The sequence below is a fragment of the Archocentrus centrarchus genome, chromosome 7 (assembly GCF_007364275.1).
Source record: "Archocentrus centrarchus isolate MPI-CPG fArcCen1 chromosome 7, fArcCen1, whole genome shotgun sequence".
Taxonomy (NCBI): Eukaryota; Metazoa; Chordata; class Actinopteri; order Cichliformes; family Cichlidae; genus Archocentrus; species Archocentrus centrarchus.
In genome coordinates, this window is record NC_044352.1 from 29,109,458 (window position 1) to 29,124,272 (window position 14,815).

The window sequence follows — 14,815 nt, forward strand, 5'->3', positions numbered from 1 at the left end:
TTTGTTGCCACAGGACCCACTTTAACACTAGGGGAAATGTGACACTCACTGCGTTTAATGAATAATATCAGCATTTAAAACTATTGTGTGAGGTCTTCTCGTTGCCCAAAGCAGAAGGGAACTGCGTCTTCTAGCAGCGGGTCCCTCCTCCTCCACCACCATCTCCTCCTCCTCCTCCTCCGCCTCCTCTCCGCTCCGCAGCCTCGCAGCTCGCCCTCAGCCGGTGCTGCGACTTCGCTCCCTCGGCCGGGCTCTCTGCTGGTTGTTGGGTACTTTTGGTGAACTTTTCTTCCACTGCGCGGTGCGTTTCGCGTGACTGCTCAGGGAGGTTTTTTTTTTTTTTGGAAAACTCCCTGGTGCAAAAATGGACTGAAGCAACGAGCCAAAAACGTGTGGATACTTAGAAATTAAAAAAAGAAAAGAAAAAGGAGAGCTTTTCTGTAGAGAGCGACCTTTCTGAGGGTTGAGTTACCGACATGGAAGAGGACTACGGGCATCAGGAGAACGGCATCCCCGCAGCCAAAGACTCGGACCGACAGCAGCGGCTGAGGCTTTGTGTTTTAAATGAAATACTGAACACCGAGAGGGATTATGTTCGGACGTTGCTTTTCCTTCAGTCGGTAAGTTTGACATCACCTCCCAGCGTTGCTCCTTCCTCCCATACACTCCAGTTATCAATCTTTAAATTAAAGGGCGTTTTTCATTTTCCGGTTGCTCCGCACATCTTGCGTGTTGTCTTAGATGCTCTTTTCAAACCTCGGGCTACTCTTTTTAATTCGGCATATATACATCAGGCGAAGCAGACGTTGATATAACCTTGATTTTACCCTCGCAAGAGTAGCTAATCTGAAGATAAACCGCAAGAAATTTTGTATTGAGTTTGGCGTGAGTGTGCGTCCACGCGTGTTTTGATACGGTTTTAACTTTTACTCCAGTGTTGTCTGTGGGCACTTGTTATACATAAACAGGGCGCAGAGCTTGGACGCACATCGCAGCTTTACAGTTGCGTTTCCGTGGCTTTTATCTTTGCTTTTTCGCAGACTGTTATTGACAGCTTTGCGAAACACGTTCCTGCATCTGAGCTTAATTAAATCAATGAAAACTTTGAGATGTTAAACGCATTTCTTGGGACATCTGCAGGGATTCATACATATTTAGGTTTTCTGTGGGGGTTTGTTGGGAAGGGAAGGGGGGGTGGGGGGGGGGGTTATTCTCACCTTTCCATTGTGTGTTAAAGCTCAGGGGTGAAACAAACAAAACAAAGGAGAGCTCAGTTAAATGGATATTCATGAGCATTACACCCTGTCACGCCCCCCCCCCCCTTTTTTTTCCAGACGGTGATAAGAAACCATTTGCTTATTCACTCGCTGTGCATCAGTTGCCTCATGAATGAACGTCCTGGTAATTTTACATGCTTCATTCAGCAGCGGAGCGCAGTGCGAGTATAGATGGCACCCACCTGCAGGGGACTATTCAATTTGTCACTTCCCGTTGTCATTTTCCGTTGGCCTTTCCTCCCCTCATCCCCGCCTTGTCATCTCTGGTACTTGTACAGTGCAGGTGGCTCCTGCCTCCAGCTGAGACTAAAGCCACGATGTGGTTAGCTCCACCTCGCTGCATTTAACGTGATGACTACAATGTAACCTTATTATTAGTTTTTTAAATAATTCTTTATTTGTTTGCTTCAGGGAAATTCCCTCTTTTCTTGCCCCTTCCACTTAAAGGTCAGGGTAACTACAACATATCACTCCCAGGCTGGTAGGGATTTTGGCTGCTCTCTATGTTGCTTTCTCGCCCTGCTGAGCTTTGATTCTTATCATTTTCGCCATTAAAAGCCAGTTTCTTTATGACCGTCCTGGTGATGCTGTGCATTTTTACATTTGAACATATGACAACATATTTGCTAAACATGGTCATGGTTCCCTCTTTCCTCGGTGCTGTCACGTGTTTAAGGAACTTCCTCAAAGTTCTTTAAAGAATTTTTTTTTTCTTTTATCTGTGCAGAAGGCTCACCGCAGCACACTGTCATGCAAATAATAAAGGACTTGAGAGCTGGTGGTGCATGATGTTCTCAGAGTTATACCTCGATAATGTAACTTCATTGTGATGTATCCAGTCAAACAGTGGAATCCTTGATTAGATTGAAATTTTACATTTTGGACAACTGCTTCCTTTCTCGGTTACACAAGAGATCAGTCGAGGCTTATCTTCTGTTGCAAGGCTGTGCAGGCGGCAGGGGGAACATGCTTTGACCTTCTAACCCCCAAACCCAAACCCAAACCCGGCAGGTTGATAATGATGAAGTCTCAAAGATTTTGCTGGAAGTCTAAACATCTGAAAGCTGTCAGTGCCTGGTGCCCTTCACTGTGCCCCCTCCTATCATCGCATGAGTTGACGTCTTTTGATTTAAGCCATAAGGCGCATAGCCTGAGGCGAGTATTATGGTCTGGCTTGAGCGATATAATGTTATTCTCTAGGTCTTTGCATAGAATGCCCTGCTATGTCCATTTCTGAAATAGTTTTCCCCACTTGTGCCATTTGGCAACTGCTCAAAACAATGACGCATCTTTTTAATAATCCCAATTATCTGCTGTGTTCTGCACTGTAGAAACTGACAGGTTGGCTATTTGAATCATCTTGTTAACAAGTGTCCTTTAGGTTGGAATGTAGGCCTGCGAATGCCTTCATTAATAGCCATTTTTGCATATGGTTACTCAGCACTAAAGAGACTTGATAGCAAAACACACTGCTCTCTATTAACATGTGACACTGTCCATCGATTTTCATCTGGGGGTGATGAGGTCCTTGCACTGCTAAAGGCCAACATGGCCATCCTGAACAAAATGAGAAAACAAACATCACTCTCCACCTCCCTGCCCAATCCTTTGCCCCCCCCCCCCCCCCCCCCCCCCCCCCCCCCCCACCCACCCAGTGTTTTCTGTCTAGGATCCAGCTCAGCAGAAAACCCTCAGTGAGAACCCTCGCTGGGAACCAAGGCTTTGTCACCATGCAGCTCACTGTGGTGTTGATAAGGAAAGCCTGGCTGTGGGAGCTCAGAACATATGTTCCCAGTAAAGATACAGATAGGCTCAGGATGGGGGTAGACAGGTTTGGGATGCATAGTACCACAGTGTGAAAAAGCTGAGATGGGCATTTAAATTATTGGTTATAACATCGTAATAAGTAATGTTTTTGTACAGCTTCTTCTCTACTTTTTCTCACCGTTCCTCATCAGTTGGATAACACCTGCGTTTCCCAGAATGCCTTTAACGGCTCATTCAGAATGTGCAGCGTATTGATGGATTTTGCTGTGTAATGAAAAGTGAATTGTGCCTGTGTACGGATGAAAAGCTTGCCAGTCCACTCATGCTGCTGTCCCACTCTTGTGTGTTGATTGTCAGTGCTGTTTATTTGGTTTTGGCTGTGTGAAATTAACACTTAGATGTGACTGATCTTAACCCTGTGAAGTGTAACTACTCCCAACCCCTAACCTTATCCCATAGGAATATAGTAGTTTATATTTGTTTAGTCGTCATCATCAGTGGTTGCTTAGTTAATATTTCAGTATATTGAAATATACTTCTTTCTTATCTGTAGCCACTTTATGGTTGCGTTTCTTGGTCTGGTTCAGGTTTTTTTTTTGAATGGAAGCGGTTGACTGCCTTCATCACTTTCCATTGCCCTATCGCTGATTTATTTTTCACCTCCCTTTATGCACTTTAAAAACCCTGCGGATCTTAAAGCCCTGAGCAGAGCAGCTCCTCAGTTGCAATGATTGCAATGACACACACACAAAAAAAGAGATGGTTATCCGGCTTTGGCACCTCAGCCATTCTGCATGTCACTCATCCCTTGGCAATTACCAGCGCCAGCAAGCTCATCCAATGTGCAGCAGGGAAGCATGTGGGGATAGTGGGAGGACAAGAGGTGAGAAGGGGGTTGGGGGTGTGAAAAGAGGGATTAGAGGATTAATTTTTTCTTTCTCCTCACTGTTATCACTGCAAATCTCTAAATCTATTAACTCGTTGAGTAGATCGGAAGCAGTCACATTTAAATAAGCTGATCCCCTCTCAGTTTCAAGTTTATGATCATGGCTGCTCTCTTTTTTTCCCCTTGCTTTTGTTGCAAAACATTCCCTTGTTTGTGCATGAAATAATCACTTCCTAGCTCTATAGATTTATGGGAATTTTCTTCAGGGTACAGTTTAATCCATGCAGCTGGATTTTCCCAGACACGATGCACCAAAAAGTCTGTGATAGGAATATGGTCAGTGCTGTCATACCTGGTGGATGTGAGGGATTTTCCTTGAAAACCATAAATATGGTTGGTTGTCATTTTTGGACAGTTTTTTTTTTCCTGACCGCACTGACCCATGTCTCGGTGAATCCTGCCCTGCAAACACAATAATGGGAATGAGTGGCCAATAGTTTTGTCAGCTTATGACCTTCCTTCTTAATTCTGAGAAGTGAGTGATGGAAAAGCGCAGAGTGACCACAAAGGTCTTGTCAGTGCTGTGGGATAATAGGAAACATCTGGAAGTGCTGTGACCTTTGCTTTGGGCTGCACACAAGTGAGATTACTCATCTATTGCTAATGTGTGTTTCTGTGAATAAGGGAAATTGTGTTTTGTTGTTAGTCTGCACAAGTGCTATGTAGCCGCATCTTTTTAACACCTCTTTAGCTGTTGTTCACCTTTCTACATGCAGTGTTGACAGCACTGCTAAGCAAACAGGATGACATATATACATATATAAAAATATGTAATGCCCGCAAAGGTAGACATGCAGAAAGCCAGCACCGAGCTTCCTCTGCAGCCACAAGACTGTGTCTACCTTTTTTGCTTTTCTTCTTTTTTCATTTTTTTGTATGCTTCACCCCCTCTCTCTCTCTCACCCTACCCACTTAGTGGGAAAGACCAGCATCGGATTTCTCTGGGCTAGGGCATATAAATAGCTTAAGATTCTAGTTCTCGTCCTGGCCACAACGCTGGTGGTTTCAGTTCACTGCAGCCTTAGCTGAAGTCACACACACATCACATATATGAGTGAGGGTGGGGGGCAGCCTGTGGAGACTGAACAGCAGGTAGAACAGTTACTGTGGCAGACTGCTGGGACTTTTTGAGGGTTTTTATTATTGCTGGGCTTTAAGCCCTGCCCGACCAACTTGGGAGTGTCTGTGTGAGTCTACTCATATAACTTGTAACTTGTAGATTAATCAAACCTGTAAATTGTGAATGCCTTTGGATAAAGGGGAGCTGAACATGTTAGCTATAAAATATTCTATATTAACATTTAATCAGTAAATGTTATCGTCTCGCTTTGCATTCTGAGTTAACTGTACTTCGGTTCATTGCATAAGATTTCATAAAAATAAATGTTTCAAGCTGCCACTGTGCACCCTTCCATCACACTCTGGACAATTGGTACCTTGCAGTGTGGGTACTGCGCCAGACGACAATGCCAGGGTGGCAAATGTCAGTTTCCAACTTAATCTCTGTGCTTTTTTTAGTCATGTGTTTTGATAAGCCATTTCTTTGAAGCATAAGACTGTGGCAGGAATTTAAAGCATTCAAGTTAACAAGTCTAAACCACTGTAACACCCAGAGGCATGATGCAAAAGCAAAGAAGGGCTCTCTTCTCTTTACAAGGAGATGCTTGCAGATTATCAGAAGAAATCACATTTTATATGTTCTGTTTTCAGTTACAGTGCACATTTTACTGTATCCAAGAATTTTCTTCAAGGTTTCTCTGTTAGCAGTTTCTGCATTCTGTTTAGGAGAGTGTCCTTTCAAATCTGTGGTGTGCCAAGGTGCAGAAGCCATAGAATAAAAGTCAGTAGCATTTCATATCTTGTCAGTGTGTCAAATATCAGATCATGTAATGTCCAGTGAGACCTTACACATTCACTCTTTGCGCTGACTGGGAACAGTAAAACCGTGTATGTCAAGCACCATGAAGTGCTTTTCAACAGGCTGATATACGATATAGCAGATGACATGGCCTGAATAGTAAAAACAAGGCAACTCTAATGTTCTTCCAGATCACATTGTGAGCTGGACAAAGTTGGGACGCGTACTTTCTTGGGGAAGACACTGGGTGCACTAACTGTGCAGCGTGGTGAAAAGGTAGCAGGATGGACGGATGTCTGCAGAATGACTTGGCACAAGCTGTCCCAAGAGGGTTTGGTTTACAGACTGAGGCAGCAGGATTACAATGTTTGTTTGCTTTTTCAAATACTACCAGATGTCCAGCTTCTTTCAGGGGGTTAAAGGTCATTTGCCTGATAGAAAAATGCTGGACTAGTACAACTTTGCACAAAATGTATTAATGGTACAGATTATGGCAAAGATATTTGATCAAGCCTGGATAACATTACCAAACCGTTGGCTTTATATAGACTAATGTAACAAACTTCCAATTTGCCTCACAGAGCTTTACAGTCTGTACAGTATATGAAGCTCTCCCCTTTTCAGTTTTTATTGAAATACACAGTTTGTATTGGACTCATAAGCAGGCAGGTTCTGTTACTTTGTGATCAAGTAGAAATGATGTGAAGTGGCAAATTGAATTTTGCTTTTAAACCATCTCAAGTCTAGCACCTGTCTACTGAGTGAATGCCCGTCTAAGGCTTATTCCCGTTTTACTTTGGCACTTTATAACTCTCCGTTTATGTTTTCTAAAAACAAGGTTCTTTATGTTTTTGCCAGCTCGAGTTTACAGAGTTACTTCCTCCAGTTAGTTCAGCCTCACGCCATTTCAGCTACTTGGAGTGGAAAAGCTGCCACAAGCTACTAATGAGAACAACAGCGTTACCCTCTTGGTTAAGCAGTCACTACTTCCTTTTTAGTATATTTTGTACTCAGTGGCAGAGAAAGACAGGCTTGTAGACAGCTAAAATTACATATGGTAACATTATTCTGTAGCTACTTCATAATGATAATTTTAAACTAGAAACTTAGACACTATTCATTCCTGCTTTATGCTCTATGTGATGGTCTGAGTGGTGGAGTGAAGGGAAGATGGGAAGGTCCATGCCACAGCTACAAACAAAGACCATTTCCAGTGTTATCCTGTAATGTTTTTGACATGATAAACAGTTTCACTGACTAACCAATGGGTGAAGCCCTTCGGTGTATTTTTTATATATATTTAACTCCGCTAGTCAAAGAAGCTCCTGACAATGTTGTGGTAACCGTTCATGACAACTGCTGACAAAATCTTGGGCCTGGTAGCTGAAGGGCCTTTATATTGGCATTTGGTAGCTGCGATGACATTTTTTGCCAACTCGCATGGCATTATAAAAGGCTTGAGTCATATATGTTGGTACTGTAATTAATTTTTGATCTCGCATACTGACAGGAAACCTTTCAGGAAATGTTTCTAAGCTTTGATGTGACAGATTAATAAAGTCAGTTTTCTGGGATTTTTCAGCGTACAGGAACCTTTGCAGGGCTGGCAAGTGACCAAAAAAACCCAAAGCAAAACAAACATTCTTTCTATCATAAGATTATGTGTGGTTCATTATTTAACTTGCACTGCAGCTGGATATAGTAAATCAAAATTGACCTTCAAATATCACTTCTAGATGTGGAAACTTGCACCGGTGTTTGCTGCATTTGTGGCTGTCAAAATGAGAAGTGAGATAGGATGTAGGTTTGTATTTTCAGAGACTGAGAAGTGCTTTTTCAGACAGGCAGGGCTTTGACTAGCTGCTGTCTGCCCATTGAATGCTGTTCTCTATCAGGCTGGTAAATACTGTTTAAGTCAGAAACAGTGAATGATCTCTATGATCTTCCCCCTTACTTTGCTAAAGGGCCATTATGGTGTAATGTAAGCCACTAATTTGTGTCTTTGCCACCATTCAATTTCCTCCCTATCTGTGCCCATGGCCTTGTTTATGTCTGCCCAGCTGAATGTTAGGTGTGGCATTCTTAGTTCGGTTTTGCTTGGCTATGTACATGAAAGCAAACTGAAATGCTCTCTTGGAAACACAAGTATGAATATTATGGAGTTTGGATTAAGTGATCACCTGTGCTACATCATTTTTCTTTGGTCATTTGGAAGCTTCACAGGTCTCTGATGGCTTACTCAACTGCATACTTGCCACACTCCAGTCCAGTCTGCAATCCCTGTGTCTGTCAGCACCAAATAAACCCCCAAAATGGGTGTCCAAATGTCCAGATGGCCTCTGCAATCTGGTCCGTGATGTTATCGGCAGGTCGACACATGTCACCCTTCAACAGGAAAGCAACTTCATGGACAAATCTGGAGAGCTTGCTGGGTGTTCCCTTTAAAGACAAAATGTAATTTTAGCTATGTAGACTACAGGTAGAGATGAAATCATAATGTGAATATAATATTGTGCCACAATGTAAAAGCTAAAAGATGGAAAACTATATTGTGGATTTGCTGGTATGATTTATGGGTGATAGAAGGACCGCATGCCTCCTCCTGGATGTTATCTCTTTTGGAGTTGGAGTTTGGTGTGGTATACAGCAGCTTGTAGGACAATATGTGCAAACTAACTTTGTGCAATATTGGACAGAAATGTTGGCAAGCTCAGAAATTTTAATTGTAAAATTCGAGCAGCTATGAAACCTTTTGAAAATTTCAAGTTTCGAAGGCCTAACATGCTTACTAAGCCAATCTTAACAATTTGTCATCTGAGGTGTCCAAAATACGTCATCTACATAGTCATCATGTGTGTCAATCCATTCATTCATACACCAGAGTTGTGACGAGTGGCCAGTTTTAAACAGGAAGTCTCCGGTCCAGTGCTTTCTGTCTGTCCTCTGTCGCTGAGGCGCTGTGTCATCCCCCAGTCGTGTTTAGTTTCCGCCCATGTGAACAGCTCAAAGAGCCCTGAAGTTTAAAGTCCTTCAAAGCGGAAGTGAGTGAGATGGGGAGGAAAAAAAACTGGACAAGGCTCAAAGAAGACTTTGTGTTTTGGTGATTGGCTCTGCCAAAAAGGCTTTCTCTTGGAAGACAGCAAGGGACTGGTTGGTGGGTGAAGGGGGGAGCTGAGGGAGTTTTTGGAGGGTTGGGGAGCGATGTGAATTACGGCTTCAGAGAGAAAGAATTCTGCTAAGGTTTGCTGGGGTCCCTCATTATGGCAACGCCACGGGCCATTCTCTGGCTCTGCTGCACTCAGGCCACAAAGAGGGGATTTCTTCATTTATTTATTCAATTTCATGCCATGTCGACCCCTAAATGGCCCCATTCCCTCTCCAAAATGCCCTGTCTCCCTTTGTGGCCAGCCACCCCAATCCTCTCTCCAAAAAGAGAGATCCTTAATGGATGCATTGTTTTAAGCTTGTTGTTGTTTTCTCTTGGATGAGAAGGGGTAGAGAGTTCGAGGCTGGTGACCTGAGAACTTGCATAGAAAGTGCCTGAATCTGTGGATCTGTGGTTCTGTTTGAGGTTTGCTTCAGTAGGTGTGGGAACCACAGCGAATTGAAAAGGGACTCTGAGGGCCTGCTAGAAAAACCTTGACAAGTGTTAGAGCTTGTTCTTGATATACAGGGTCTCTTGTGAGATATCTGAATTGAGTGAGATGGCCCAGCATTGTTGCTGAATGCTGATGTAGCCATGGGTAGGCAGAAAAATGCCCCAGTTTTGTTCCCATTAACACCGTTGTCCCTCTCATTATGGACAGAAATGAGAAAAAATGCACTCTTAAAGAAGATAATCAAGTTTGATATTTACAGTAAAGCAATGATGTGCTTAGGGCAGCACAGTCTGAATGGATTTCTAACAGCAAGTCTAATACACTGGAAAGTCTGCTCTTTGAAAGGATTTAATCCGGGAGAAACTGTTTGAAATATACACGAAGTAACCATTACACCAGTGTTGTTATTGATTTCCCATACATTACATTCAAATTAGTGCTTGCTCTAGTGAGAAATGGGAAGTATAGAATCCATCATGTCATGGTGATGGCAGCAAAACGAATGCTATATTCCGTGTCACTTGTCATATATGTTGCTGTTTATTCTGAAGCCTATTAAAGTATTAATCTCATTGTCCAGCGGGTCAAATCAGCAATGCTAAGTATGTGTGTCCACTGGATTTTGTTAAATTATCCAGTTTTACTGAGAATTCCTTAGACTTACAGAGCAACTCATATTCCAGGTGCTTTCCTTCTTGTTTTTCTGTATAAAATCTTGGCAGCTGAGATGCACAAGTTCACCTTTGAGCTGGTTTTTGGTTAATACAGATGGCAACTGCTGAAAGTAAGCTGCTGACTGAGTGACCCTTAACATCCTCTGCTCGTGGCTGCTGTGGTAGCTTCAACCCTGTGTGCGTGATTGTCTCTCATGTTGCAACTTGACCTAGTTTGGCAGTCATTACTTCACTTGTCATTTTCATGCTGGTTTCCACTAGTACAATGGATTCATGACTTGTATAAAGAAATTGTAGTATTGTAAAATTTGGACCTCATTAGGAAAAGGCAGATAAAATATTTTACTTTTTTGTTCAATGAAGACACGTCACAGGGGTGTGTTTTTGAATGTGGGCTTCTTTGCCAAAGTGAAGGCTTTCTCTTGAAAAATGAGTCATGTTTCATAGTTAGCTCAGCTGCAGGTAGAAACTCAGTTCAGAAGCAGACAAAGCAGACGTGAAGGCAGCAGGCATCTTACTAACTGTCCAGTGGAGCGAAAACGTAGCCCAAACCAGCATATGGTCCATCTGCATCTTCACACCTTACTGTCTGGCCCTTCTTCGCTCTGATAAACCTCAGCATTTAGCAACCCCCATAACCCACAATGACACTTTAGCTGTCATTAATAATAAACACGGCCTTATGCCTCGCATGACACAAGTCCAGTTTTTGGTATGATTGCACAAAGTTGTGTGTAAGGTGACAACAAGCTACAACCTGAAGCTTCTGTAATGGGTGTCAAGATTATTATTTTTTTATTTATTTTTTTATTTCTGTCCATTCTTTTTTACCCATACCAATAAATAACATCAACTCCCATTTGTCATTTTGTAAAATGTTGACAACATAGTGCCTTTTCAGCACAGCCAGATGTTAAAAAAAAAAATTTAAGCAATTTAAACCATTCCTAAGTCTTGAGCGCATGGTGTGATTTATTTGTTTGCTATGGTTTGGTTGCACGCTAGCACACAGACTTTACTTAGAGCACAGCTGAGTTAGTGGGCATCAAACATGTCGTATACTTCCTTTTCACAAAAGCCACACTTCCTGTCCAGAAATGACATCTGCTGCTTTTGTGTCGAGAGGGGCTGCTTCAGTCTGCAGACTTGTTTGTTTTCCTTCCACGCTGAGTCCAACCGCTGCTTAACTGCTTGAGAAGAAACTAAATTCTTGTCGCTGATTTGAGTGTCAAAGAAAAAAAAAAAAAAAAAAAGCTCTGGCCTTTGTTCTGTGCCATTGCTCTGTTTTCACTTCCTGTTTGCATGTCACACAAGTCACACAGAGGCACGTGTGTGCACTTCTTCTGTTGCAGTTTGGGATTTTTTTTACTTGTCTTCAGTTTTTCTTGCACATACTTTTTTTCCAATAATAAAGAAAAGACAGTGACTCAGCTCGGTGGGATCCTCCAACCTTACTTCAACCCGCTCATGTGCTGCTTCAACAAGTGACACATTTGACAGCATTTAGGCAATCTGGGAGAGAGAGTGATGCCTGCCTGTGCATGAAATGTGCATTGTCTGTCACCATCATTTTTTTGTTTTGTTTTTTGAGTGATATTCTGACCAGTTGTGCAAGGCTGTCACAATGTAGTAGTTCCTTCTACTGTCATCACAGCAATGCACACCTAAGTCATACAAATGATGTGGGCAGTAGTATTTCCAATTTGCACTCACTCGCACTACTCTCCAAATTTCCAGTGGATCTGTGAGCAATTTTCTGAGTGACAATAAGTTGCACACATAGTATCTTAATGAAAATCTTTTGTCAGACCACTGAAAACAGTTTTCTACACCAGATAGGTTATAAGTGAATGCAGAGGAATGGGTGTTGGTGCTGGTTTGCTGTATTAAACTAGCAGTCGTGTTTCTAGGAAGTCCTAGATGCCTAAAAATGACTCTTTAAGTAATTTTAATATTTTAAGCTGGCTCCTTCAACTAGCACTTTTAAGGATTTTCATCTACAGTCATGTAAAAAAGAAAGATTTCACAGGACTCTGTCTGCAGTCCTGTGAAAAAATAAGTACACCCCATGATTTAATAGCTTGTAGAACCACCTTTAGCAGCAGTAAGTTGAAGGAATCTGTATGACTTTATCAGTCTCTCACATGGTTGTAGAAGAATTTTTACAACATTGTTTCAGGTCATTGAGATTTGCAGGCCTTCAGTGCTCTCGCTCTCTTAAGGTTCTGCCACACCATTTCAGTCAGGTTGAGTTCTAGACTCAACCATTCTGTTATAGATTTGTTGAAGTGCTTGGACTCATTTTCTTGTTGCATGATCCAGTTTTGGTCACACTTTAGCTGCCAGACAGATGGCCTCACATTTAACTCTAGAATACTTTGTTATATAGAGGAAGTAATCAACTCAACAAGGTGCTCAGGTCCTGTTGCTGTAACATCATCACCCCTCCACCACCGTGCAACAGTTGGTATGAGGTGTTGATGCTGATGCTGTGTTTGGTTTTCATTGTTGTGCATTATAGCCAGACATCTCCACTTTGCTCTCATTGTTCCAGAAGTTTTGTGGTTTGTTCCAATGCAACTTTGCAAACCAGAGCCGTGCTGCCATATTCTTTTTACAGAGAACAGGTTTTCTCCCAGCAGCCCTTCCAAACAAACTGCACTCATTTAGGCTTCTTCTAATTGTACAGTCATGGACTTTAATGTTTAACATGCTACCCGAGGCTTGTAGAGTCTGAGCTGTAGATCTTGGGTTATTTGCAGTTTGTCTGAGCATTGCACAGTCAGACTTTGAGGTGAATTTTCTGGGACGTCCAGTCCTGGGAAGACTGTAGCACACCTGTTTATGATCAATTAATCAAGTGCATTTCATTAGCAGCACCTGGCTGCTACTTACTCTCTTAATTCCTATGAAAACTGTAAGGGTGTAATTGGTTTTTCACAAGGCTACACAGGCTGCTGCGAAAACCTTGTCACATGGTAAAGAGTCACAGCTAAGTATTTTTAATAATGGGAGACATTTTCCTGCATATTGCTTTCATGATTGTGAGTTTCAACACTTGTGAGTTTCTGTAAGCACTTTCAGAAGTATTGCAGGCTTTAAGGGCCAATAGGAAAAAAGAGCCTTTAACAATTATTTAGCAATAGAAAAAAAATGACAAGATTCTGAAAAATGCTGCAATATTGCATAAATGCAGTGTGGACATTTAAATTCCTAACTGGCAAGAAAAAAAATATATATATAGTGTATTCACATTATGACTTTACACGTTTTGTATGACTTTCGACTACTTCCTGTATGGAGGATGTTGGACTTTCCAGGGTAAATCATCATGAAATGTCAGTGGTACAATTCTGCATCAGTGTACTTGGCAGCTGCTTTGTGGTTTATCAAGGAGTTTCTGGTTGTGTTACTTGTCTCCTGTGGGATTGCATCATGAGCAGTTTTCCCTTACTGCCCCTCACCCCTGTGGCATCATGTGCAATATCCTTGCTGTGCTCCGTGCTGCAGCTGAGCCCTCTTCTGATCCAGTGTGACTCATTGTTATGAGTCCAAAAGTATCAAAAAATGAATGTGTCCCATATGGCCAACTATTATTAACACACTGATTGATATCATTGCTATTTTTAGGTATTGGAGGATAACTAGGCGCGCCATCTAATGTGAGCTACTCGGGGAAACCAGTGCAGGCTACACTGTAATCTAACTTTTCATTCGCCGAAGTTTTGTTTTGTTGGTGCAAAATGCCATCATCTCCTTTCTCTTCTCCATCAGATTCATAGTGAATTGCAGGTCTGACTCAGATTTCAGACATCTGAAAGACAGACTAGTCAACTTCAACCAGTGCAGACAGGCTTGTTTTTGTTGTGCATCATTCAAGCAAATATTATTCATCAATGTCTGATCCTCTGCTAAACATGACTTTACACGGACACACACACACACACACACACACACACACACACACACACACACACACACACACACACACTGATGACGATTTGCTGATGTCAGAGAGGAGGCTGAGAAGGTCACCTGAGATGGCGATATGAAAGTAAACAAGGACCATCAGCTGCATCTTGCTGTCTCCGAGTGTGTTAATTAAGTAGTAATGAGCATAACAACTGCATCCAATGAGATGGAGTAGAATTACAATGTTTTTCCAATAACAGCTGGCTTGGCTATGTACTGTGGAAAGGGTGGGTCTTGTCAATATCCGTATCTCATTTCCATTTTGTGTGTCTGTGCGTAATGCTCTGAGATATTGTCCTCTATGCAAATGATGCACGGCTTGTAATATGCTGAGGGTTTTCTAAAAGTGCAGTCGCATCTGCTTATTTTGTGGGAGGACACTAGAATGAGAAATATTGCATCTTTCACAGTGAGAAAGCCAATCGCAAATTGCGTTGTAAGTGTAACTTGTTGTACTGTATGCCAAGTTATTTAGACTGCAGAGGAAGTTGAAACAAATGATGTCAGAGTATTTCTAACTTCTGCCTAAGTGCGACTGAACTCTCTGTTCACTTGGCAGGAAGTTACCGTCTCGGGTGGTCATTAATATAAAGGCTCAATAAACAGCTGAATATGAAAATCAGCCCAGACCGCAGTTTGTCCAATTATGCTGCCTGGCTGTTCATGCACAGTGGACTGCTGTCCATCAGATGCCAACATATTTCCAGTTATAGCCATAATAC

General features: G+C 42.2%; 1 protein-coding gene across 2 annotated transcripts in view; it reads left to right on the plus strand.

Annotated features, from left to right (window-relative positions):
• Positions 1-206: 206 nt before the first annotated feature.
• The window catches only part of prex1 (phosphatidylinositol-3,4,5-trisphosphate-dependent Rac exchange factor 1), a 75,536-nt gene continuing 60,927 nt past the window's right edge, over positions 207-14,815 (plus strand). For both annotated transcript variants that reach the window (XM_030734315.1, XM_030734316.1), the window contains exon 1: positions 207-620. In XM_030734315.1, coding sequence (XP_030590175.1) covers positions 477-620 — 144 coding nt within the window. In that variant the 5' untranslated portion in view covers positions 207-476. The remainder of the gene's footprint in view (positions 621-14,815) is intronic.